The 27781-nt window shown below is 46.3% G+C and overlaps 1 protein-coding gene across 1 annotated transcript in view; it reads right to left on the bottom strand.

Annotated features, from left to right (window-relative positions):
- The window catches only part of DENND2A (DENN domain containing 2A), a 96476-nt gene that overhangs the window by 32108 nt on the left and 36587 nt on the right, over positions 1-27781 (bottom strand). Inside the window, exons 3-14 of the mRNA XM_063135068.1 lie at positions 26370-27611; positions 25238-25365; positions 23036-23157; positions 19121-19318; positions 16645-16738; positions 14953-15003; positions 13862-14049; positions 13099-13212; positions 12087-12152; positions 9893-9970; positions 8223-8363; positions 3781-3929 (exon numbers count right to left, since the gene is read on the bottom strand). Of these exons, the coding sequence (XP_062991138.1) occupies positions 3781-3929; positions 8223-8363; positions 9893-9970; positions 12087-12152; positions 13099-13212; positions 13862-14049; positions 14953-15003; positions 16645-16738; positions 19121-19318; positions 23036-23157; positions 25238-25365; positions 26370-27611 (2571 nt within the window). The remainder of the gene's footprint in view (positions 1-3780; positions 3930-8222; positions 8364-9892; positions 9971-12086; positions 12153-13098; positions 13213-13861; positions 14050-14952; positions 15004-16644; positions 16739-19120; positions 19319-23035; positions 23158-25237; positions 25366-26369; positions 27612-27781) is intronic.

Raw genomic sequence — 27781 nt, 5'->3', positions numbered from 1 at the left:
TTAGAGAGATCTGGGCCCCCTTTTTTTACTAAGGTGTGGGCGGAAAGAGTTTTGCTTGAATCGCTCACGAACAAAAATTACGGGCCTTCTAAGCCAGTGGATAAGAATGTTATGAATTGGATTGCTCCATCAGACCGAGATCCATCGAAGTTGGAAATTTGTCACCAGCGGCGGCCAGCCAGATGTACCAGAAAGCTCACAAGGAGGGCAAGCAAGGGATGGCCGTCTCCTGTTGTTTATCCCCAGATTTGGGTGCATGGGTGCGGCATTATGCCAGATACTTCTAAGTATAAAGGTTCCATTAGCTATCATGGCAAATAGCTGTCGATAGAGCAATCTTCCATGAGTCTATCTAATCCCTTTTTAAGCACTGTTTAAGCTGGTTAAAGCCGTGTAAGCCAAGGCCTTTTCCACATTCCCCCGGAAAGCACATCGTAAGCATGTTTTAGCCATTATGCAATACAGGCCCCACTAAGATGACATTTGCATGATAAATGGAGAGAAAGGCTGTCTACATGCAAGGAGAGGGTGTTACTTTTTCACCCTGTTCCGCTCCCCTATCCACCAAAATAAAAGATCTGGCTAGACGTCCCACGGCCCAAGCAGAATATGGGCAGCTGAGGGTGGGCCACACAACTGACAAAGAGTTGAATATATAGATATAGGTGTATCCAGTATTGTAGTTTGAGTGATTAGAGAAATGTGACATCCCTGAAACAAACTCGAACACACACACCTCAAATAAGAAATAGCAATCGAACCCACCTTCTCCCCCCAAATCTGGTGGTTGTGAAAGAATCAAGAAACATGAGAACCAAAACCTGATGCCATTTGGATCAAGAGAGAAAAAGGATCAAGACAAGAAGAAGTAACACCCCAGCCACAGAGGGGGATTAGTTCTATGGATCTCATAGACTCTGGAAGGAGCACAAGAGGGAAAAAATGTTCAGGGTTTGGACTTCCTTTTAGCAAGGCTCCGAGAACAGGTCTGCATGGACCAACACCCACGAGAGCCCCTTTGCTCTTCCGTGATGAACTGGAAGAAGGCCTGCCAGTGACGTTCCACGTGCTCCTTCATGCTTCTTTACGAACCCTGCCATCCCCATCCCCATCCCCATGGCAAAGGAAAGAGCAGGCGACACCTTACTGCATGAGCCATAGCAACCCCAAGCAAAGAAGTCTGCACATGGGTTCACCGATACATTTTTGTAGTTTAATTTTTTTTATTTGCGCACTTGCAAGTCTGGCCCAAAAAATGAAACGAAAATTAAAAAGAAGTGAAGTGGATTTTTTTTTTTAAAAAAAAGAAGACAAAGAAAGAGGTCATCTCTAGCTGATGGGGAATAATGGAGAAACGACATGTAGGATATGCAATGGCAGAGATGGAGAGGCAAGCAGAGAAGGAAGATTACAGTCTCACAGACTGGCTCTTTGGAAGGGAGAATGGTTGGCTCTTGTTCTCCGTTCTCTCTCCTGAGCAGCTATTTGCAGATTCTTAACCTTTCTGAAAGGGCTCCATCGGTACAGTTTGGGACCTCGATACTTAAGGGAGCGCTTCTTCTTATATTTGCCTGCCCAAGATTTGAGATCTGTCAGAGAAGTCTTCCTCTGTGTACCACCAATGTGAGACATACATTATGGCGTGACATGGGAGAGGGCCTTCTCTGTTGTGGCACCCTGGTTGTGGAATGCCTTCCCCTTGGAAGCCGAACTGGCACAGATGCTGGCTTCATTTCAGCATCAAGTTAAAATGTGGCTTTTTAACAAAGCCTTTAAAGGCTAAATTTGCCTAAAGTTGCACATAGTTTTAATTTTTTTGACTGTTTTAATTTTTATTGGTATTAGCTCGTTAATGGTTTAATACATTTTTAGCTTTGCAAATTTTATATTGCTTGAATTGATTTTATGTGTACGCCGTCCTGAGATCCCAATGACATAGGACGGGCTACAAACATTTAAATAAACAAACAAATACAGAACAGGTCAAAGTGATGCTGACATTGCATTTTAAGTCAGAAATATTGCCATGAAGTCTCAAAAAGAAAAAAGATAGAAAGGCAACCCAGAAAACACTGGAATTTAAAAAGTTTAGCAGTGACACTGTCTGGATCAGCCTTCGCCAACCTGGTGCCTTCCTCCAGATGTGTTGGACTACAGTTACCATTATCCCCAACCAGCAGGGGCAATGGTCAGGGAGAATGGGAGCTGTTCTCCAACACATCTGGAGGAGGGCAACAGGTTGGGGGAAGGCTAGTTTGGATGCTGTGGAACGCCAGACTGACCTAGCATGGAAGCATTCCTGCTCCGTCTAAGGATCAAAAGCTTCTATCATGCAGGGTGTCTCAATTGTCCCTGGGGACATATTTGCACAGAGAACAAAATGGGTGACCTGGATGTTCCATGGAAACAGGAGCAGCTTCCTAGTGGGAACACTTGTGATCATAGCAGCACATTCCATTTCTTATCCATGAGAATCACAGGAATCTCTTCTGGGTAGCTGCAGGAGGGTGTCCTGGGGCCACATGTTAATGCTGCACATGAATCTGTGCCCAGGGACCTGGGCTGTCTGAACCAGCCCCAAGTGAGATCCAAAACTGGCTTCCAACAGTTGGAGACTGCTTGAGATAGTCAGGGGCTGCAATCTGTTCTAAATGCTTCACACATTCCCAGCAGCGGTGCAAACTCCCAGCCGCCTGAGGTAGGGGAACACACATGCCGCTGCTTGGCCCGGCTGTGTTCCAAAAACCAACGGAGGAAAGCATCCGAGTCAGGGGAAAAGAAGGGAGAAACAGGTGCTCAGGATGCAAAGGGTTTATTGATACAAAGCCCAATGCGTTTCGATCTGTGTCTTTTCCTTTGCCTCCTGAGAACCTGTTTCTCCCTTCTTTTCCCCTGAAGAAGGCCTTTGAAAAGACACAGGCCTTTGTATCAATACAACCTTTGCCTCCTGAGAACCTGTTTCTCCCTTCTTTTCACTGCAGCATCCCCCTATCCCTGCTGCTGCAAGCCCTATCCCCCCATCACTGCCATATCACCCACGGCTTCCCCCCTGGATTCCCCAACCCCTCCCCATTGCGGCCGTTGACCTCTGGCTAGAGAGCCACATCAACCAGAGAAAGCAGTCAGAAAGGTTTGTCAGACAGCTGACCAGCAAATGTCTGGCTCTGAGGGGGGCGGGCGGTGACTTCCTCAGAGCCAGGCACTGTAGGAGAAGTGTCCTTGAAGATCGTCTGTGGTACGTGGCATTTCCTAGGACACCCTCCCATTATGCTGGGCTCTGAGGAAGGACTCCCTCAGAGCCAGGCCCTTGGGCTTGGTAGGCAAATGCCATAGGGGGAGAGCAGCCAGAAGAGCTCTGTGGGGCACCTGCTGTAGTGCTTTCTGGCAGTGAGGTCCTGGGGGTGGGGGTGGGGGTGGAATGCGCCATCTGAGGTGGAAGATTCACTCTTCCTCATGGGAAGGCTGGCCCTGCAAATTCTTTTTATAGTGATATGTGCAATTCTTGCATGGAAAGTGTTAATATGTGAACCCAAGCTTGAGTGAGAGATGACAGAAGCTGATCACAGATGTCCCGGCTCCAGAGATATTGCTTCTTTTCTCCCCATTATGTCCAGAAAAAAAACAGAAATAGCGGCTATACTTAACATTCAGTCTACCTTTGAAGAATGGCTTTAGGAACGAGTGGCAAGAATTAAGGTCAGAAAACCTCCTTAGACGTGATGGAGACATACATTTCCTCCAGAAGGCGAGGCACTGGAATAAGCAGTAAGAAATAGGTACCTGAGTTTGTCGGCTATAAATATCACCCTTCTTTCCAGCAACAGGGAAGCGAACACTCTGCTTAAGTGCCGGATGCTTAGCGAGGAGAACAGGGACCCAAAATCCACGTGCTCGAGCCTCGAGTCGAGTGGCCGACGCAACTCTATCACCTGAAAGGATAAAGAATGGGGCTTATTGCCTCAGAGAAGGACTCAGACCCTAAACTTCGGACCCTAAATTCTCACCCACAGATTTCCAGCAGCGTCAGCTCCAGGTTTTTGAGGCCCTTGCGTAAGACACCGTCAATGGGCCTCCCTCCCTCAGTGAGTCTACCTGCTCCCCACCAGGTTAATCCTTTCTCCCACACCATGGTCCTGGTGAAACTTGTAATGCTGGCAGTGTCAGCTCCAGGTTTTTGAGAGCCCTCGGGCAAGACCCCCTCCGTGGTCCTCCTCCCTCAGTACCTTCTCGCTGCCATTGTCACCAGCCGCTCTTGCTCCCCCTCCTTCTCATCATTGCTACCACTTGCTTGTTTGATAGGCAGAGAGACAGGGAGCATAAGAACATGAGAAGAGCCCTGCTGCATCAGACCGAGGGACCACCTTCTCCAGCACTCTGTTCTCAGTGGCCAACCAGCTGTTGAGTAGGGACAACAAAGCAGGACACGGTGCAACAGCACCTTCCCACCCATGTTCCCCAGCAACTGGTGCACTCAGGCTTACTGCCTCACATACCATCAGGGCTAGGAGCCATTGACAGCCTTCTCCTCCAGGAATTTATCCAACCCTCTTTTAAAGCCATCCAAATTGGTGGCCATCACCACATCTTGTGGTAGTAAATTCCATCATTTAACTATGAAGTCCTTCCTTTTATCTGTCCTGAATCTCATGCCAATCAGCTTCATGGGATGACCCCATTGGGTTCTAGTATTTTGAGAGAGGGAGAAACATGTCTCCCTATCCACATTCTCCACACCATGCATGGTTTTATGCACCTCGATCATTTCTCCCCTTTGCCTCCTTTACTATCCCAGCTGTTGTAATCTTCCCTCATAGGGGAGCAAGCCGGCTTTGGCATCTACTGCTCCTCCCTCTCAGCTCCACTGCAGTCTGGGCCAGAGCAAGAGGCAGGTGATGCAACAGGTTCCAAAGGAGCAACTCCAATGGGCTCTTGTCCATTGGCCCCTGCAGAGTTATGGGCCCTTGGTTCTGCTGTTATATTGTATTTTATATTATGGTTTTATATTGTTGTTTTATACTTTGAATTAGGGGTGTGCACGGACCCCCCGCTCCGCTTCACTTGCAGATCCGCCATTTTCCGGATCGGGCCGCTCCGCCCCGCCCCCGCTCCGCCCACTTCCGCTCCGCTCCGCTCGGAGCTCCGGATCCGGATCCGGAGCTCCGTTTCCCCCCCCCCCCCATAGGCTTGCATTGAAAGCTAAAAAATTATACAACTTTTTTTCTGTTCAAGTTAGAAACCTCATGTTTGGCACCATGACACCTCATGGGGATATACACACGCACGCCAAGTTTCAAAGCAATCCCATCATCCCCTGATTTTTGGCGAATTTTTGAAAATCGGGCACCCCACACACAACATCCCTGCGAGGTGGGCAAGCCTATGGGGGGGGGGGGGGGAAACGGAGCTCCGGATCCGGAGCTCCGAGCGGAGCGGAGCGGAAGTGGGCGGAGCGGGGGCGGGGCGGAGCGGCCCAATCCGGAAAATGGCGGATCTGCAAGTGAAGCGGAGCGGGGGGTCCGTGCACACCCCTAGAAAAAACGCTCAGCCACCTTTGTTGCATGTAGGGAGGCCACCTGTCCATTGTAGGGAATGAATGAGTTGGCAAATCACAGACTGGTGTTATTAAGTCTGGAGAGGAGTCTTAATAACGCTGCAATTGCAGGATCTTGACACCCTTCCAAGCATGATGGAGGATCCTACTTTCTGTAAGTGCCATCTTCTTTTTCTCTCAGCCAATAGCAGGCTCGCGGTGTGGCCTGCTGGGAAAAGTGGTCCTGACAATTCGCAGAGTGCTGTTACTAGTGACAGCTCCACCCAAACCCCTGGCATTTGTGTCAGAGCAGAGGCTGAACCAGAACCACTAGAGGAATCAAAGAAGAGAGGTCCAAGTTGCCCTATAACATTACTTAATGTGTATAGGCACTACATTGTGCTAGGCACCATATAGAGTGCGGAAATTGCACACAGCCTTTCCCAAAGAGCTTGCAGTCTAAGTGAAAACATGTTGGGAGTTGGGAACCCTCATGCATTGAAGGTGAGGCTGAGGGCACAACCAGGATGGCGAAGTCATGAGAAAATGGGACACCATTTCTGTTCATGGAAACAGGCAGTGCAATACATTCACACCCCTTTCCATAGCTCCGTCAATTTGCACGTTAGAAACCTCAAACTCGCCACCATGAAAGCTTATCCAGGGATACATACGCACGCCGAGACTCAAGGCAGTCCCATCATCCCCTGATTTTTGGGGAATTTATGAAAATCCAACACCCCTTTCCATAGCTCCGTCAATTTTGCACGTTAAAAAAAAACCTCAAACTCGCCACCATGAAAGCTTATCCAGGGATACATACGCACGCCGAGACTCAAGGCAGTCCCATCATCCCGTTTTTTGGCGGGGCTTAAACCTGCAAAATTTGGAACTTCCAAAACTCCAAGTGAGCGCAGGAAGGACTTCTCCCCTGAGTCAAAGCCACACACACACAACATCCCTGCGAGGTGGGCAGGGGAGGAGGGAGGGAAGGCAGGCAGGCATGCAGCTGGCATTTCTGGGGGCATAAGGAAGTGAGCCAAGGATAAGCCAGTAATGCATATAAAACGGAATAAATCAATAAATAAACAAAGGAGGGGTGGAATTAAAAGCAGCAGTGTTGCTCAATAAACAGCAAGAAGATTTTTTTTAAAAAGGCTATATTTTTACCAGCAATAGGGGTACGTGCCCGGGGGAGGGGGAAGCAGCTGCCAGTTCAACTCAAGACAGCCACCAACAGCTCTGAGATTAAGAAGTAAACGCTCACTTCACCTCATAACAGGCATCGCTCCACCACTAAAAAGTGAACATTCACTTCAACTCATGATAGGCATTGCTCCACCGTTTTACTCTCTTTGGAAGGCTCTAATGGCCTTCCAGTGCAGGAGAGAGTGGGGGCACGTCCACAATGAGATGCCCTAGGGGAGCTCATCCCCTTGCACCACATCTTTTCAGTTGTTCCCCAAAGTTAGGGTGGGGAGCAGTGCTGTGTTTCTATCTCTTATTCTTGGCTTAGTATATGATTTCAGGTTGTGTTTGTGCATTTGGTGGGGCTACTGTGTTAAAAAACACGGGGAAAAGCCCGTTCAGATGAAGAAAGAGAAGTTTCCCAGAATCCCAAGTTACCTGTTTTGCCTATGCCCTCCTCTAACTTTGGGATCATCATGACCGGGAGCTGACTCTGCCCCTCAGCCCTTTGAAAAAGGTATTTTTCCCGCCGATTTTTTAAAAACTTCTAGCGCGCGACCCGTATGACGCAGAAAGTTGAGAGTAGTCTCAAAATGACCCCCATCCACGACTCTCTGTGCACAAGAATTTTCAGAACGATAGCTTAAACCCCCCCCAGTTATCCCCGATTCTTTCCCTCAATGCAATCCTATGGGCGAAAAGCCGAAAACGCCGTTTGAGCCGCGCGGTTGACCCGATTTTCACAAAAATATAGCACGCGACCCAGATAATGCAGAGAGGTGAGAGTGGTCTCAAAATGACCCCCATCCACGACTCTCTGTGCACAAGAATTTTCAGAATGATAGCTTAAACCCCCCCCAGTTATCCCCGATTCTTTCCCTCAATGCAATCCTATGGGCGAAAAGCCGAAAACGCCGTTTGAGCCGCGCGGTTGACCCGATTTTCACAAAAATATAGCACGCGACCCAGACAACGCAGAGAGGTGAGAGAGGTCTCAAAATGACCCCCATCCACGACTCTCTGAGCACAAGAATTTCTAGAACGATAGCTTCAAAAACAACCTAGTTATGCGCGATTATTTGCCGCAGTGCAATCCTATGGCAAAATGTTTTCAAGATGGCGACCGGAGCGCTCCGCCTGAACTAGGAGCTCCGAAAAATGGGCGCTTCTCTTCGCCTTGCTTCTAGGGGGTCCGCGGTCCGCTCCTACTCCGCCTCTGGGTAAGGCGGAGCAGGCCAATCCGCTACTGCTTCTACGCTCCTAATCGGAGCGGATCACACCCCTACTTTGAATGGTCTTAATTTTGTGAACTGCCCAGAGAGCTTCATCTATTGGGCGGTATAGAAATGCAATAGATAGATAGATAGATAGATAGATAGATAGATAGATAGATATGCAACCAGGACTACCCTTGACACCAGGCCTGGCCACCACCACATTTTGTGTTGCATTTCCTACTTCTGCCTCCCGCTCCATCACCCTCCCACGCTGGTTTTGACCTTACCTCTGTCCCAGAGCCAGGCAGGAAGTTCTTTATAGTGATAGTTCGGCCCAGAGCTGGAAATGGAGCCTCCATGACGCTCCTCATCAGGGGCTGCACCAAAGCGGGTGAAATCCCACGCCTTTTCTCAACCTCATATAAGATCTTTAGAAAGGAGAGAAGCAATCGAGTAAAAGGCAAGAAGGTGTTCTACAGAAGACATGTTCATTTCATGGGTTTGTGCCTCTCCTTGCCTCGTTCTAGGTCTCGATTTCTTTTGCAGCACAACTAGACATGACATGGGAAAGCAAAGCAGTGATAAGGATGTTCCATTTTAACACACACACACCCAAATTAATAACAACCACAGTGGCGAGGGGGGGGGGCTAGATTCGGATTGGGACAATGGTGCTTTGGGGTGTGAGTAAGCCTTTCCGCCTGCACCATTTCCCACAATTAAAATGTCTCCTTCCCAAGCTGCTGTCTGTCCCATGGCAGAGAAACTAACATGAACCATATTGGTGGCTCCAACTTTCTCCCTCTGAAGGGCTAATGGCAACTTTGTGGAAGGAACGACTTTAAAATCAGGGGAATGCTGCAGGGGGAGGAGCTAAGCCCTCCATCTCCCAGTGAAGGGGTCCTCAATCCAAATTGTTTCCCCATGCCAATGGCTGTTATTTAATTTCTAAGCAAACCGCAGGAGATGCTAGTCACTGATCTCTTACACCGTGTCTAGCTTGTCCATTAAAAGGGAGGGAGGGGAACGGAAGGATTCATTAGAAGTTTTCAAGATCCCACTTTTCAGATTAAAATAAAAAACTAGGGTATTTTAAGCCTTTGGAATGACAGTCCTTATTTCAAACGTGCTTAATAACTGTATCAGAGTCATGAACACAGGACTAACATGGCGTTCTGAAGTGCAATCCCTGTAAGAGCCACCCAGGCCTAATCTACACCCAGCAGGGTATTGCACTATGAAAGTGGTATCTAAGAGGCAGGAGCCACACTTCTGCTCTATAGTGGTATTGAAGTGCACTGACAGCTGTATGGCCTATTGACACATACCATATGCCGCTTTCATAGTGTAATATCCCGCTTGGTATCGATTAGGCCCCAGTGTGACCAGAGATATACCTGACAAATACACTCGTGGGATCTGAATGGTGCCCCAGCATAAATCCCCTTCTTCGTCCAGTTTCCTCTTTATCTTTAGTCCACATTGGCCGTTTCTACACCAGCCCGAAAATGAGGGCTGGTCACGGCTGAGTCCCTGTGCGTCCAAATTACGCACAAGGACTCCCGGGGGCAAGGGGGACGAGCGCAGGAATCCCTGGGAAAATCCAATTCTTCCCGTGATCTCAGGGTTGTCCCGAGACCGCGGGAGGTGTGGCCGCCCATCCCGGCTTCTTCCCTCCTCCCCGCAAGCAGCGGGGAGCAGTAGATGGAAGGAACTGGGCTGGGAGGAATAGGGGTGGGGGGAGCGGGTTTGGGTCTTTTTTTAAAAAAAAACACCTCACTTTTCGTTGGAGCGCACATGCGCTCAGCTCCTTTAAAAAATACATTCTTCCTCCCGGGATGTCACACCCGCATATGGACTAAGGGGAGGATCTCGCAATCAGAATCTCGTGAGATTCTCCCCCTCCCTCCCTCTATACCAGGCTGGTGTAGAAATGGCCATTGCTTATCTCCCTCACCTTGGAGAAGAGGTTGAAACATCCGAGGCGGCTCACAATGCAGTAAACTTCAGGAAGACGCTTCCCTTTCCCACTGGGCTTTCAAGAGAGAAAGATACAAGACACACGCACAGAAATACACAGTAATTAGCAAGCCAAGTTTCAACAGGAGACTGTTTTTCCCAACCTATGTAATCTTTTATAAAACCGTGAAAACAAGAATATTACCATAGTATACAACCCAAAATACTTAGGAATTAGAAACATTATTCCAGATTTCTTAACGTCTGATTGCTTCTCCAGCTAAATGGTTTCAAATATTTATGGTTTGTGATAACTAGAGAGAGGCAGCTGCTTAGATGTGGTTGCAGAAAGAGGATTGTGGCACTGTAATGTGAAATCCATAAGGTTATAATCAAAGACATGTAAGATAAATGTAGGCAACAGCTTGTTCTATAAATTCCCCCTTAATATCATTACATTTACAGCGAAGTATCAAGCAGCAAGAGTGAATGGTGACTTCGACACTTGATTTGAACGTAATGTGCTCAAGCTGACTGATTTAATGAAAGAAGGGACAATTATTATTGTTTCATGAAGAGGTTCCGGAATTTTGCTGGTTCTGCTCCTCTCTTCTTCCAATATTTTCATATTATTGTTGATTGCAGCAGATAGAAAGAAATGACATCTTCCACTGACAAATGTCGAAAAAACATTTTTTCCCCTTTTTCTCAAAGGAAGACGATGGCCTAAAATATATGGAGAACAGCAGACCATAGACCTAATCTTAAATAAGAATACAGCAGTGTAAGACTTATTACTCGAGATCTACCAGGCTGAGTTTTCTAATTTTTGTTTTAAAATGAAGCTTGTGCAGTGTAGATGTGCGGAAAATTGTGAAAGTTCAAAGAAGTTCAAAGCTCGAGTTTTAATAGCAATTAATTTCCTTTGTGCCAAACAGGCAGGGCAGCCCCACCACCAGCGGGATGACAAACAGCTCTGCTTGGCTAATCAGTGTGGTACGAAGGCGGGCCCCAGGCACAGCTGCATGGTTAGGCTGTTGCCGCCAGCAGGGAGGGAGGAGGGTATGGAGGACACCAATCAGGGGGTCGGGGGGGGTCATGAGGGAGGGGAGGGGCAACATCACATGCAAATTTTGGAGGGTGGATTCACTATGCATGAACCACATTTTTGTTATTCATGAGTCCCTCTGTGGTTGGGGGACTGAGGGGCAAAAAAGCAGGAAAGGAGCAGGACTACTAGCACCCATGAAGACAATGGGCTTTGCACTAGTCTAGTTAAGATTAAACTACGACAATTTCAGATATAGTTGGTGGTCTTAGAATCATGAATTGTAAACTGCCCTGAGAACTTTGTCTATGGGCTGGTATAGATATGAATTTGATGATGATGATGATGATGATGATGATGATAAGAAGAAGACGAAGAGATGGAAGGGCCTTAAAGATCATCTATTCTAACTCCTGCTAGTGCAAGAAATCCACTAGTACAAAGTTTTTAAGCAGAGGCTGGAAGGCCACTGCTACACCAGACCTAGGCTCTACTTAAAAACTCCTAACCAAAGAGAGTCAGGTAAACAAGCAAGAAGTTCTTTAAAAGCTGTTGTAATTCACATAAAGAACGCAACTGGGCCAGAACTTCCATTTGATCCAATACTTCTCTTAGGATTCCTTAAGAATGCAGTCAAGAAAAATCTAAAACTGGTTAATTGATTAAAATGTATTGCTGTGCATATCTTAATTGCACATTATGGAAACCTAATTCTCAACTGAAAGGAACAAGGGCTAAAGAAGCTTCAGCAAACAACAGCAAACTATGACAACGAACATATTTATGTGTTTGTGTTTTGTATTATTTTTGTTAATAAAAAATGCTAGTTAACAAACTGGTGCATTACAGAGGACAATGGGTAGATGTAAAAACTTTTCACCTTTGGAACACTTTTATGGCTTATTGCAACAAAATCAAACCAGATGAGAATGTAGAACAGGAAATATTGGCTTTTGTGTAAGATATACTTATGAGGATTTATGAGCTGATTATTAGAGCTTCGGCTATTGGGCGGTATAGAAATGAAATGAAATAAATAAATAAATATCCTTTTCACATTAAAAAGGCGAGGGAAACATTCACAGCGCAGAAGGAAGAATCTTTTCCTTTTTGGACAGAAAGAAAAAATAAAAGAGATGGTTACCAGCAGCCTTCTGCAGTATCCAAACCTTCGGCTGCCATCTTCACTAGTCAAGACAAACGAGAAAGTCTCACTGAAAAAGAGAGAAATGATACAGGATTAAAAAACAACACAAAACTTTGCTACAACAAAGCTTTGCTTATAGATACACGGGGAGAATATTGGTGGTCGTGGTGAATTCCTGAGACTACTACTTCAGGCTGCAGATGGGGTTACTGCATGTTTGAATGCTTCCCTGAGTGAGTGAGTGAGTGAGTGTTTGTGTGTGTGTGAGAGAGAGGGGGGGGATTGTAGTCCATTTCACCTGACATGATGCTGGTTAATAAAACCCGGTTGGTTAGGTTGTTAACCACCTCTGCATGTGCTGGCTCACTTCCCTAATTACCCCTTGCCAAGTGCAGCTTATTATGTCGTGCAAACTCGGCTAGAGTGGCTAGTTGGGGTGGTTAACTATGCAGAACCCATTGCCCTCACTGGGTTTGGATGACACAAGAAGCCGTAGCGACCACACGATTGGCAACCTGGTGTCCACGGGTGTCGCAAGGCTTAAATAAGCCACAGAGGGCTGTGGTGATTGTGCGAACCAAGTCTATGTGTCCCACATGTATTTTATGTATTTATTACAGGTATGTTCTGCCTTTCCTACAAGCAGGTTTTATCCTCACAACAGCCCTGTGAGGTATGTTAGCCTGAGGGATAACATGAGTGCCCTCTAGTCTGGCACTCTAACCCAGCCTCCTCCAACCTGGTGCCTTCCAGGTATGTTGGACTTCAACTCCCAACAGCTCTAGCCAATGGTTCAGAATCCTGGGAGTTGTAGTCCAAAACATTTGGCAGGCACCAGGCTGGGGGGCAGGGAAAGGAAGGCTGCTCTAACCACTGCACCACACTGCCTATAAAGAAAAAGTAACATGTTGGAAGGAAAAGATTCTAACCTGTCTGTTATCTACTAGGCTCAGCTGGAACCTTCTTGAAGTCTGGACACTGTTTGGGGAGTGGGGAAGGAAGAAGCAACTTGCCTGGTAAATTGTAAGACGGGTGTCCAGTCTTTCGCATCAGGGAAGCAAAACTGAGGAATAGCCTTTAGCTGGTCCTCTGCCTCCCTCATGAATTTAAAGGAACGTTCAAGCTAGCAGAGAAAGAAAAGAAGGGAATGTTTCTGATTAGTTAGGTGGGAGTGAAATAGCTGGAAGTATTCCCCCCCGCCCCCCATCCCCAGATAAATGTAGAGGTGATGACAGAGACTGAGCTTCTGCCTGGAAGATATTAACATCATTGCTTGCCAAGATCACCTGACCTTCACATACTTATTCCTGAACACCCCCCATCCCCCACCATATCAGACACATTCCTCCATCCAGCTGACTTCGGTGTGCATCGCCCTCTGTGCAAGTGAACATGATGCTGCCTACCACACCATCAGGGAAAATACGATCTTTTTTAAAAAACAACAACAACATTTAACACAGAAGGCTGCCTTAAAAAGGTCAGTTTATTTGAACATTTAGCCCAGTATTGCTTTGCTCGACCGGCAGGGTCTCAGGCAGAGATTTTTCCTATCAACCCTGATCCTTTTTAACTGGAGAGAACCCGGGATCATCCGCAGGCAAAGCAGGTGTGCTACCACTGCCCTACAGACCTTCCTCAAAGATTTCCCTCCATCCATCTGAAGCACACCCATCTCCCTTCCCTCTGAGTAATCCTTGCAGCTTGTCCGCCTAACTAGCAACACAAGACTGCAGAAGCCTGCCGGGGCATTTCTCCACCGCACGTCATACCTTTAACGGAAACTGCTGGGTGACTTCAGGGACGTACGGGGCACCGGCCTGCTTCTTGTGCAGTGACACCACGACAAAGTATTCAAAGAGCTGCCGCTCTTGGTACTCGATCAGATCCCTCTCCAAGGTTTGGTACCTGGGGGCTTGCTTCAGGCGAGACTTCACATGGACCAGGCGCTGGCTGTGAGCTACACAAAGGGAAGCAAAGGGAGTCAGTTTTGTATTGCTGTTTTTCACCAAATGATGCCCCAGAGCATGAGAACAGCCATGCTGGATCAGACTGAGGGTCCATCTAGTCCAGCACTCAGTTCACACAGTGGCCAACCAGCTGTCGATGAGGGACCCACAAGCAGCACCATCTTACCCATGTTCCCCAGCAACGGGTGTGTAAAGGTTTACTGGCTCGCATACTGGAGGAAGCACATAATCATCAGGACTAGTAGCCGTTGATTGCCTTCTCCTCCAGGAATTTATCCATCCCCCTTTTAAAGCCATCCAAATCGGTGGCCATCACTGCATCTTGTGGTAGTGAGTTCCATGGTTTAACTATGTGCTGTGCAAAGAAGTGCTTCCTTTTTTCTGTCCTGAATCTCCCACCAATCAGCTTCATGGGATGACCCTGGGTTCTAGTATTATGGGAAAGGAAGAAAAATGCCTCCCTATCCACATTCTCTACGCCTCTCTCAGGTCTCCTCTTAGCCTTCTTTTCCAGGCTAAACAATCCCAGCTGTTGCAAAGCAACATTATATGGTGGACCAAGATAAATGCAATGTTAGAAAAACTTTCAAGTACAACAGCATTTGCGGGGGGTGGGGTAGGGATGTTGCAAGGAGCAAAACCATATCAGAAGTTATATTTTTAAGCTGTGCAATTCAAAATAGGATGGTTTTGCTGCAGCAGATTTACACCGCCACTTGCCTAGAAACTGAATGTCCATGCAGGCACGAAAGAGATCGTGGGGACTTTGGTGCAAAGAGGGTAGGAAGAAGGGAAATGAAACTTAGGTGAAAATTGGTCCTCAGACCCATAACTTTCATGTTGAGCATCCACCACCTTCTTTTCTGCTTTCCTCACATCTCTTTTAGCCTTACCTTTAAGCTTCTCTTCAGTATCACTGTCTGATTCACTATTTTCATCTGTAACTAGAAGGAAATAGAAAGAAATATTAATTAAAAATACATAAATAATTGCCCCCTAGAAAGCAGGCAAAGCCCAGTGTCGTGTTCCTCAAAAACCTCCTGCCTTCTTGGGAGACAATAACGAGGCCTGCTAAGTAATCCACAAAGCTTTATTTAAGCAATAAACATCTCTTCCCACCTGAAGAGAGTCTAATCTCTTGGAACTTTCCCCTAGGCAAAACTATGCAAACTCAGCAAGACAATTGTCTTTTCAAGAAGAATAGAAAGCCTTTTCCCAAGACGTGTTAACTTTAGAGAGACTAGTTCTGAGGTGGCTTCTGCCCTTGACGAGCTAATTTCTGGAGAGAGTTCACTCCTAGCTGGTGAAGAGCCTGTGAGAGCTTTCTCCCCCACTGGTACTGGCTGGCCTGTTTCTGGCACCGACCCCTCTACTTCAGAGTCTGATTCTGATTGATCACCTGAAACACCTTCTTCCAATTCAGGGGGAGCAAGGCTAGACATGATACCCAGGCCCTGGAACCTGGCTCCTCAATGTGAGCGGCAGGTTGTCTCACCACTTACCCTACATCCCAACGGCAAGACAATGTGCCTTTCCCCCCTCCCCCCTCCTCTACATCATGGCAGTGACTGGTGGGAATGGAGAAATGCACATTGCAACGGCATTAAGGCACAAGACAAGTTATAGTACTACTAATAAATAATAATAATAATAATAATAATAATAATAATAATAATAATAATAATATATTTATTCCTTACCCGCCTCTCCCTCTGGATCGAGGCGGGGAACAACATCAAACGTAAAACACATAAAACTACACATTATTAAAATAACAGCCAGACATTTTAAAATTCAACTGGGTAAGCTTGCCGGAAGAGATCAGTCTTTATAGCATTTTTAAATTCAGAAAGACTGTTAAGCTGGCGAATCTCTCCTGGCAGGCCATTCCACAAACTGGGAGCGGCAGAAGAAAAGCTCCTCTGGGTAATGGTTGTCAGCCTAGTTTTCACTGGCTGAAGAAAATTCTTCCCAGAGGACCTGAGTATGTGGGGCGGATTGTAAGGGAGAAGGCGATCCCGCAGGTAACCTGGACCCAAACCATGTAGGGCTTTAAAGGTAATGACCAACACGTTATACTTCGCCCGGAAACTAATTGGCAACCAGGGAAGTGATTTTAAAGTTGGTGTAATATGGTCACCCCTAGGTGTACCGGTGACCAACCTGGCTGCCATATTTTGCACTAGTTGAAGTTTCCAGACTAGGCACAAAGGCAGCCCTATGTAGAGTGCATTGTAGAGGTCAAGCCTCAAAGTTACCAGCGCGTGCGCGACCGTCTTCTGACTCTAGGAAGGGGTGCAGCTGGCATATCAGCCGAAACGGATAGTAGGCACTCTTATGGAGAGTAGTTGGCAACTGTGCTTTGGATTGCAGCCCCGTGTCCTTCATACGTGGTAGCGCCTTTCAGCTTCTTTATAAGAAGTGCCTTTCAGCTTTTTAAGACTGAGCAAAGGTGAAGCATTTGTTTAATTTGCAGCATGCTTTTAACTGATAAAAAACAGCAGCAGCCGCCAAACCGAAGCCTAGTTGAAATAAACACACACACCCCCAAACCAATGCTTCCTTCGGCCACACGTCTTCCTTACCTCTTCCTGAGCTGCTCTCTGTGGACTGCGACAACCTCTTGACTCGCTTCTTCCCTCTTCGTGCCTCATAAATGGCATTGATTTTCAACACCAGCTGCTTAACATAAAGGAGTGACGGTTAGCATGTTCTCTTCCCTGCGGTCATGTGAACAAAAGATTCTGAATAGATCGTTTGCCCCAACAAATGAACAATCCTCTCGTGTCCTTTCGTTTCCTTTCCTCGCTCTGCTCATTGCTTATTTTCCTGCAGCCCCCTCCTACCTTTCTGCCTTCATAGCTTTTCTCTTCTTGAGGTTTCCCCCACAGTCCTGCCTTTGAAAAAGGTGTTGTGCCATTTAAACAAAGCTTACAAGACATTTCATTGGTAGGGCTAATTTGGAGGTGCTTTTCTTCCAACTTCTATCTAAAGTCATGGATCAAGCCCTGGTTTGCCGCCAAATCTATCAGGGCTTCCTTGTGGCCTATCTCAGTTTCCTGACCAATGTACTTGTTTAACACGTGTGTGCAACACACCTTAAAACTGTGATACTTGAAGCCGCCCTGAGGAACTGATAATGGAACTTTTAGGAACGTAGAAAACTGTCTCATAGCAGGTCGGAGTATTTGTCCCTTCAGCCCAGTGTTGCCTACTGTGACTGGCAGCAATTCTCCAGGGCAGGGCTATTGAACTTCTTTCAGCCTGAGGCCCGAATTCCATTTTGGAAAAGCTTTTGGGGTGGTTGTGTCATTTCCAGTGGTGGTGGGTGGGGCTGAAGGCAAAAGGGGCGGGAACAAAATACCAGCATATTTTATCCTAAAGATCTTGCTGCCCATAACTCAGCCTTAGGAGAGGGGATTTCAACCTTTGAGAATGGGGGGGGGGGGAAACTGCACAAAAGCTGGGACACCTCTGAACGACCAGTGGTCGAGGGAAAGGGGCTGGAGCCAAGTGAGGGGCGTGTAGTACAATCCGCCCTGCACACTCAGGTCCTCTGGGAAGAATCTACTTCAGCCTGCCAAAATCAGGCTCACAAGTATTACCCAGAGGACCTTCTCTTCTGCCGCTCCCAGACTGTGGAATGGCCTGCCAGAGGAGATTCGTCAACTTAACTGTCTTTTAGCATTTAAGGAAGCTATAAAGACTGATATATTCTGACAGGCCTATCCAGTAGAATTTTAGGCTGTTTTTAGGGTGCTTTTTAGGATGTTTTAATAATGTATACTATGTATTTTATACTTATTGTTTTTCCCCACCTCGATCCAAATGGAGGTGGGTAAGAAATATTATTATTATTATTATTATTATTATTATTATTATTATTATTATTATTATTCCTCTGAAGCAGGGCTGGCCCTACAATTAAGCAGCAGGAAGCGGGCACAGCAGGCGGCCCAGGCTGGGAGGAGTGGAGAATGGTTCTGCCCTCTCCACCCAAAGTGCCCGCCCTCGCTTGGCTGGCCACTCTCTCCCCACTGCCACGTCACTCACTAACTGCCTGCTTGTTTGACCAGCAGGGCAGCAGCTTGCGGCCACCCGGCGGCCACCTTCTGCCCCAACCATGGCACTCCCGGCCGGGAGACTCGGTCAAAATATTCCGCCACCTCTCGTGTGAGTTCGGTAGACTCTCTAGCTGGCCAATGAAAGGAGGAAGAGCCGCCCCCCTGTGAGAGCAGGCAGGGGGGCGTGAGTAGAAGCAGCGTGGTGAGGATGGCGGTGGCTCTCTTGAGGCGGCAACTTTGTTTGGGCCAGGCCTGCTCTGAGGAACCCCAGAGGGCCAATCTGGAATTCCAGGAGGGCTGGATTTGGCCCAGGCCTGATGTTCTGTACCGTTGCTTCAGGGTCTCAAGCAGTCATCTTCCCCATCACCTGCTAATTCCACCCCTGCCCCCCCTTTTTTTTAAAAAAAAAATTGGAATCTGCCAAGGATTGAACCTGGGCCTTTCTGCATGCAAAGCATGCACTCTACCAGTGAAGTATAGTCTCCCTCCAGGGGATTGAAGGAGAGAGAAACAATAAAATGCAAAAAGAGAGGAATAGAAAGAAGGGGCTACTGAGATCATTGCTGATATAAAACCGCATCATAGAACCTGTTCACAGTGGGACACATGAGCAGCAACAATGGTTGGATTACGGGGTGGTGGGGGAGTGTTCTTGTAAACTGAGGCTACATGTGGAGACAGCTAGCCACTGTTTCCATGATCTATATGCGGTGTACATTGCTCTAAAATTATATAGACGTCTAGGAATGTTTTAAAACCAATAAGGAACCAAACGGCAACTCTTAGTTTATCCAATTATCCCTCTAAAAATTCAGAGCATTTTTAGGGTTTCCCCATATGAGGTTAATAGATATTAAAATTCCAAGATGATCTTGAGTATATCCTAGATAGGCCTGTTCAGATGGATTGCATCTTCTCATATGCTTGTTCTCATTCTTCAACAACCCCTTCTCCCTATCCAACACCACCACCAAAAAGAAATCCCAGAGAGAGTTACCTTAGGAATTTTTCTCCTCCTCTTGCCATTCTGAGAATCACCCAAGGAAAAGAAAGTATCATCAGGGCTGCTAGGGGTGGAAGGGGGGCTGATTTTGGAAGGAGAACACGTTCCATCCCGATTTGATTTCCGTATGTCTAATAACTTGAAACTCCGCCGTTCTGAGTTTTGCCGGAAGAAAATGGGCTTGGAGAGCAGCTGGGGAGATAGGCCAGGACAGAAAAAAGGAGAATATCAGAGTTTTTAATTTGACGTCCTGGAAAAATTCCATTTCTCTATGGTTACAGTAATCCCATGGGAGGGGAAAAAAGTCAAGGAGAACCGAAACTTTAGATACTGGAGTTCATGGCAGATTACCTGAGGCCTACAAAATTTCAGTAGCTGCTTTAATATTCACTGGATACCAGCACAACAGACCCTGTGTCAGGGTTCCTTCTATGTCCTGGACCCTGTGAACAACTCCTTAAGGATCTCTGCTCCCTTAAGAGTCCCACCTTTCTTCTTTTTACCATCCCCTTCCCAGTAACATGAGGTTTAGGTTGTAAACATGGTGTGATCAGCACAACAGACACTTGAGCTTTAACATCACAGTTTACTAATATATTAAAAAGAGCAAATTACAATAAAAGGTACTCAGTCAATAGAGCTGAGTGATACAAAGGCATTAAAAGAAAATACAAGTTGCAAAAGCTCAAGTTCTTTTACCCTAAGGTGCATCTAGACTTTTTCAAGCTGTTCCTTTCTGCTCCTTCCTTATGTTCTGGTCTTTCTCTAGCTCTCTCCTTGCTCTCTCTCACACTTTTTATATCTCTTCCACCAAAACAGAAAGTAGTGTTCCCACTTCAATAAAATGAAACTTAACCAGGGAATGAATCTGGGGAAATGAAACTACTCATCTCAGGGTTACTGCCTCCCAGCAGAAAACCCCTGAGCCTCTAAGGCCTGACTTTAATACCTTCCCTCAGTAGGCTTCAAACATCCTGATATATTTTCTACATCATGTCAGAACTCACAGTGGCTTGCTGAGAGGTCTTGTCCCCAGGATGGAAAGAACACTACTAGCTTGCACAACCAGATTTGGGAACTTGATAGAAACAGAACAAGCCGACAAAACTAACCAGCCATGCAGCCACAGACATTTGTATTGGGCAATGAAGGAGCTACTGTACCACATCAGACCCAGAAGTTATATGGTCCAATAGTCTGTGGGCCAGTGGCCAAGACCAGAGACTTTAGAGACAAGTTTAGGAAACCTGGCAGTTACATATTTATGGACCTCTGTATCTCCCTAAGCCTGTTATTTAGTGATTGGTTCTCTCCAGGAGAACAGTGTGGTCTGGCACTTGTACATGGGTCAATTGTGGTGTAGTAGTTCAAGTCCTGGGTTTGGACATGAGAAATATCAGTTCAAATTCTGGCTCAGCTATGAAGTTTGCTCAGTTGCCTTGGGAAAGTTGAAAAGGGGTTAGTGTGAGGGCATAACAACAATGAAATAAGAACTGTAATGCACCCTGGGTGTGGATAACTATGGCAGAGAAGGTTCCTTTCCATTCTCAAAATCCCAAACGTTGAGGAAAAGGTCGTCCTTGTCTCATTCTGGTGAATAGCAGTGTGTGTGTGTGTGTGTGTGTACTTCTTATGTGCTATCAGCCAAATTGGAAATGCAGAATGAATCTCATGGCTAATTAGCTGGTCTCAATTTGCATTTTTTAAAATGCAAAAAACCCACAACTGAACGCTTTTTCCATCTTTGTGAGATAACGAGGCCTTTGCTTTCGTAATGCATGTTTTTAAAAAGGCAGATCCAAGACTGGATGGAGGCAACTATACAATGAAACTATTCCAGATGATATGGAATCTTCTGTATTTTTCCTAATCCTTTGTGTCCCAGATGTATCTATCCATACACTTACACACACCCCTATTTTATATATGCATTGACAATACCTGTATTGCACTGCCTGTTTCCATGAACAGAAATGGTGTCCCATTTTCTCATGACTTCGCCATCCTGGTTGTGCCCTCAGCCTCACCTTCAATGCATGAGGGTTCCCAACTCCCAACATGTTTTCACTTAGACTGCAAGCTCTTTGGGAAAGGCTGTGTGCAATTTCCGCACTCTATATGGTGCCTAGCACAATGTAGTGCCTATACACATTAAGTAATGTTATAGGGCAACTTGGACCTCTCTTCTTTGATTCCTCTAGTGCTTCTGGTTCAGCCTCTGCTCTGACACAAATGCCAGGGGTTTGGGTGGAGCTGTCACTAGTAACAGCACTCTGCGAATTGTCAGGACCACTTTTCCCAGCAGGCCACACCGCGAGCCTTCTATTGGCTGAGAGAAAAAGAAGATGGCACATACAGAAAGTAGGATCCTCCATCATGCTTGGAAGGGTGTCAAGATCCTGCAATTGCAGCGTTATTAAGACTCCTCTCCAGACTTAATAACACCAGTCTGTGATTTGCCAACTCATTCATTCCCTACAATGGACAGGTGGCCTCCCTACATGCAACAAAGGTGACTGAGCGTTTTTTCCTTCTTAACACCCACATATCATCCAGGGAACAGCTAGGAATTATTAGTGCATTAGTATATGCTGCACAACAGGGTTCACTCCTTAGACTACAGCAACGTAGCGCTCCTTGTTCCAAAATATTCTGCTAGGGCAGCCACTTATGCATTGCAAAAAGAGGAAAACCCATCACTAAAAAGAGGGCACCAATTTGCATAATAATTGCATTTCCAAATGTCTACATATAGTTGCAAATGTAGGAAAAACAACTATAATTGTAGTAGAAATGAACGATATCTGGCTACAGATAGGACCGACTCTGTCCTGCTTGCATTGGCTGCCTATACGTTTCCGAGCCCAATTCAAGGTGCTGGTTTTAACCTATAAAGCCTTACAATGGCTTGGGACCACAATACCAGACAGAACGTCTCTGCCGACATGAACCTACTCTTACACTACGCTCAACATCTATGTTCCTCCTCCGGGTGCCTACTCTGAGGGAAGCTTGGAGGATGGCAACAAGAGAGAGGGGTCTTCTCTGTGGTGGCCCCCCAATTACGTAATGATCTCCCCAATGAGGCGTCTGGAAACAAAGCCCTATGAGGAGAGACTGAAAGAACTGGGCATGTTTAGCCTGGAGAAGAGGAGATTGAGGGGAGACATGATAGCACTCTTCAAATACTTGAAAGGTTGTCACACAGAGGAGGACCAGGACCTCTTCTCGATCATCCCAGAGTGCAGGACACGGAATAAAGGGCTCAAGTTACAGGAAGCCAGATTCTGGCTGGACATCAGGAAAACCTTCCTGACTGTTAGAGCAGTATGACAATGGAACCAGTTACCTAGGGAGGTCGTGGGCTCTCCCACACTAGAGACATTCAAGAGGCAGCTAGACAGCCATCTGTCTGGTATGATTTAAGATGGATTCCTGCACTGAGCTGGGGTTGGACTCAATGGCCCCTTCCAACTCTACTATTCTATGTTTCTAGGCAGTTTGTGGCCAAAGAATCCACTTCCCTCCAGCCTTTCACTTTCAGCAAGTCAGATAAAAAACCATATGTCATATGGTTCTGTAGCATTCCTGCACGGTTTTGGCTGTGGGTTGCTAAGAAAATTCACAGCAAGAAAGAGACCAGAATGCACCATTCCGGGCCTATCCCAGCACCCAGCACAATTCAACAGACTTAAGATTTTATCCCTTTAAAATCACAGAATTTGGTGGGCAGGAAATTAACTCCATCGTGGAGTTAATCCAAAACGGGAAACCACATCAGACAGTGAATCAGTAATTTTGTTCCCTGCAGGGCATCAACTTTCCCACCACACTACCTTCATAACACCAGCCAAAATATATAACTTTGAGGCACTGGATGCTCAAGTCACACTGGTTAGACCAGGATACCTTTGTGGGTGTGCCAGGAACTGAAGATGAAGGAGACGCTGGAAAGTTCAGGACACATTTCTTCCCCAGGCAACGACTATTTGTCTCAATATCTTCATAGGGGTTCTCTTTTGCTGGCGGATCTAAAATAGAAAGCCAGAGGAAATAGATAAATCATCACACACATCTGTACTGTCATAAGAACTTAGCAATTGCCTTTGCTGGATCAGACCAAGGTCAGTCTAGTCCACCCTCCCGCCAATCTGGTGCTTCTAGAAGTGTTGGACTGCAACACCCATCAAAGTCAGTGTGAGTGATGGGAGATGTAGTCTATCACATCTTGAGGATGGCAGGTTGGGGAAGGCCTATTTTAATAATTTCCCACCCACTCCTGGTAGTTGTAAGATTTATAGCTGGTCAGTTTTGCATGTTGCAAAGCAGCTGAAGCTCTTCTCATTGATTAAACGGGGAATGGGGAGCCTGACGCCCTCCAGATGCTCTGGACTACAACTCCCAGAACACTTGACCATTGGCCATGGTGGCTGGGGATTATGGGATTTGTAGTCCAAACCATCTGGAAGGCATTAGGTTGCCTACCTCTGGCTTATGTTCTATGCCAGGAAAATCTTCACCTGCTTAATTTGTGTGTGTCAAGTAGTTGTTAAATGCACAAAAGCAAGAGCAATATAAAAGAAAAAGGCGGCGGCACTACCTGAGCATCAGCAGCCAACATCCTGGCAGGGTTGCATGTAGAGAGAAGTAGAAGAAAATTGAAGAGAAGGAAAATGAGAAAAGAAAAACATTGAAAAGAGAGTGGCAGCCATGTTGAAGAGAGGGGATATTGAAGGTGTGCCCCAAGTTTGGAAGTGCTGAAGACCAATGCTTCAATATACTATCATCACAATTCAACACAGAGTGAGATGTGCTCAAATCTTTTGATTTCTGCATCTAACTCTCGTGTTGGAATCTAATTCATAATTTTAATACAAGGCAAATATGTAATTTTTAATTTTAATACAAGGCAAACAAATTCACACATAACCCATTAACTACTCAGTGGGCTGCCTCAGATCTGGTGAATAATATTTTGGATTTTAGCATTTTGTTAGGGAGTAGCATAAAATACAAGTTAATGTTTGCTTTGTATATATACATACATATGCATGCCTTCTATGTACTTCCAATGTTGAAATGGATAGTGTACTTTCTTTTGCTTTTATTACAGTTTAATAGATTCACCCACTTTTTCTATTATTGGTTGGAGGAGTTTGCCAGTGTTTTCATGTGTTTTATTGTTCTATATTAGTCCAGTTGGAATGGCAATTTTGAGCATTAAGAGGATCTCTCTCACCCAAAACAGCAAAGACACACAAGTGCATGTACACACCCACACCCCGAAGCTACTTCTTCTATAGAGGTGGGTAACCTGGAGCCCTCCAGATGTCGTTGAACTCCAACACCCAAGACCTCCAGCAAGCATGGCCAGTGGTCAGGGATGACAGAAGCAACCTGGAGAGCTGCAGGTTGCCCACCCCTGTTCTAAACAACGTTGCCCTAATTTCTAACTGTATTTTATACTGTATTTTGTATTTATGTTTTTAACCTGTTGGTTGTTTTATTATAGTTTTAATTTTTGTGAACTGCCCAGAGAGCTTCGGCTATTGAGCGGTTTATAAAAATGTAATAAACAAAATAAAAATAAATAAATAAATAAACTAGGATTAACACAAAGTTATAAATCCAGGAGACCAACTGGAACATGGAGTCACCCCATGAAGCTCATTCAGGACAGATAAAAGGAAGGCTACTTCACACAGTGCATAGTTAAACTATGGAATTGACTAGCACAAGATGTAGCGATGGCCACCAATTTGGATGGCTTTAAAAGGGGGTTGGATAAATTCCTGGAAGAGAAGGTTATCAAAAGCTACTCGTCCTGATGGCTGTGTGCTACTTCCAGTATCAGAGGCAGTAAGTAAGCCTGTATACACCAGTTGCTAGGGAACATGGGTGGGAGGGTGCTGTTGCACCTTGTCCTGCTTGTGGGTTCCTGATCGACAGCTGGTTGGCCGCTGTACGAACTAGATGGACCCTTGGTCTGATCCAGCATGGCTCTTCTTATGTTATTATGGATGCAGCCCCTTAGATCATTACTGATCTGTAGATCAAGGTGGCTGCCACTCAAAGTTGGCTATCATCCACCTTTGCCCCCCAAACACCTACCTAGAATATCTTCATAGACATTTTCCTCTGATAAAGTGCGTGTGAGGGCCAGCTTGGTCTGAGCATACCAATCCACCCGGCCGTTCTCAGAAGAGGACTGCAACAGGTCTTCAAACTCATAAGACTTCCTGTGGCATTTGTGGGGAAGAGCAGCAGGATGGGGAGAAAACAACAGCTTGATGCAGGAAAAGGTACAGCTTTTAAAAATTCAGCATAAACGAAAAATTTTCAGGATAGAAAGTGCATCTTCACACATTCATATTAAACAAGCGTCATAAAACTCTCTTTTCTGCTCTTTTCTCTCTTCAGATTAGTTAGAACTTCCACAGCCTTGGCCTTTCCCTTCTCTTAGATCCCAATACATCCTTGCTCAGGCCTTCAACCCTTCTGCTCTAACATGCTCAATCTGCCCAAAGGTCTCCTGTTCCCTCAATAGATTCTGCCCTTTCTCCCTTGCCTGTCTTTTCTGTGAAGACTTGCCTTAGCCCTCACACCCCACTGAAACTTAGCTTAAGTAGAACTTAAATAAATCCATATTCTTCCTCTGTTTCTCTATCACCATTTTCCTCCCCACTATTCTCTCTCTGGTGTCAGTTCTTAGATTGAAAGCAACTCAGTAAAGGGCTTGTCCTCTTGGACTCCCGTGAGGTGCCAGGCATGCATTTTGACGGACAAAAAAAAATCAGCAATATAAATAAGAGCAACAACATAAAACGAACATAGGTCAGCTTGATGTGTTCCTTGTTCTGCTTCATGCTTCAGTCAGGAGACACACAAATGCGGTCCAGGAAAGCTCAAGGAGGAGCTTGCACCTTCCTAAAAAGACCTGCCTGAGAGTTGGAGAGCTAGCCTAGCTCAGAGCCCTTCGCCCTTTCCAAATTGCACATAATACAATGGCCACATGCTAACAACGGGCCGTACTTGCAAGAACGGGGGAAGAATGCTATCATATACTAATTGTACACTCCTTCCATCTCAGGGTGACCATATGGAAAGGAGGACAGCCACCGTGGCTTAGCGTGTCGTCTGAACAGGATCGATGAGGGCTTTTACGGAGTAACCGTGACACAACGAAGGTAGGAGAAAGAGGAAACGCCACATTCAGCAGTAGAAGAACCAAAAGTACCGTTACCTGTGATCGGCATTAGCCTTGTGCTTCCCATTCCTCAGTCTCCTGCTAACAGCCGATGGAGGAGGTGAGGAAGGGAGAGGAGGGGGTGGAATAGAAGGCAGAGGGGGCAAGTTCCTCTTATTCCGAACGGGCGGAACCCATCCCTCCTCACCCTCGTGTTTGAAAGTCCGCCGGGGCTTAGGGAGCGGATTGATAAAAGGTTTCTTCTCCGGCAATCCTGGCTCCGTATACACGTTTTCCTCGTTGCCGGGCTTGCATTTCGCCCGAGGCGCTTTCACCTCCTCCAGAGTCCCAAAGATCGGCTCGCTGGCTTCAGAGTCCAGGCTGAGGAGGCGCTTACTGAGCTCTGGCCTACCGATGCTTTCCTGGCCTTCGGGGAGGCTCTGCCCCTCCTCGGTTTTCTCTTGCAGGCAGTGCGGGGAATAGTAAGTACCAGGTAATTGTGGCTGGAGCTCAACTGAACCTCCCTTCAAGGCCTGCTCCAGCTTCTTGACCTGACTCAGGACAGACACATTCTCCTTCTGGACATCTTTCTTACCGTCCTTCGACTCAGTGCCTTTGCCAACATTGGAATTAGGCTCTTCCTCCCTTAACCTCAAGTCTGCTTTTCTCTCTGCCAGCTGCCCGGCACTTTTCAGAGCCCCTGCCCTCCTCTCATTCTCTTTGCTTGCCCCTTTACATTCCAGCTGCCGGTTTAGAAGCCTCTTGGTATCTATTTCCCTTGTGGTCACTGCATTCTCCCTGCTCATCTTCTCCACTGCATTTTCTCTGCTCATCTTCTCCACTGTACCTAAAAATGAACTGAGCTCCTCTCTAACTCCTTGATCTTCCTCCTTGCAGGTGGAGACAGGGGACAGTGTTTCCTTTTTCCCTTCCCACTCCGAAATCTTGTCCTTGATACTCAAAGGCTTATTTTTCAAACTGACTTTTCCAACAGCTCGAAGGTTCTGAGCACCTCCCATCTGCTTCCTGATGATCCTGCCACTTTCCCGGATGTTGAGATCTACAGATGAGTCACCAATGATCATCTTGGGACTGAACATGTTCTGCTGAAAATAATCCAGCCGTGGGTCCAACATCAAGTTCTCCAGTGCTTTCAGGGTGGTCTTTTCCACAGCAGGTGGCTCTCTTTGATGTACCAGCTCAGGCGTGATGGCAACACTCTCCCAGCCCTTCCTCTTTGAAGGCCCACACCGAAATGCCGTCTCTGTGGATGTATTATTTAGACTCGCAAGCTTGATCCTATGCAATGAGGTCAAATAAAATAAATACGTTGGGCAGAAGAACTTTACAGTTGTGTTCATCATACTATACTTGATCATGGGCCCATTGTAACATTCTATCTCTAATAATTGAGATGCTGAAGATGCTACAATCTCTGTAGCTTCACCATCTCCCCTCTATCCTAAATG

Source organism: Elgaria multicarinata, chromosome 9, assembly GCF_023053635.1.
Source record: "Elgaria multicarinata webbii isolate HBS135686 ecotype San Diego chromosome 9, rElgMul1.1.pri, whole genome shotgun sequence".
Classification (NCBI taxonomy): domain Eukaryota; kingdom Metazoa; phylum Chordata; class Lepidosauria; order Squamata; family Anguidae; genus Elgaria; species Elgaria multicarinata.
Note: the sequence above shows the minus strand (reverse complement) of the source record. Positions and strands in the feature narration are given on the sequence as shown.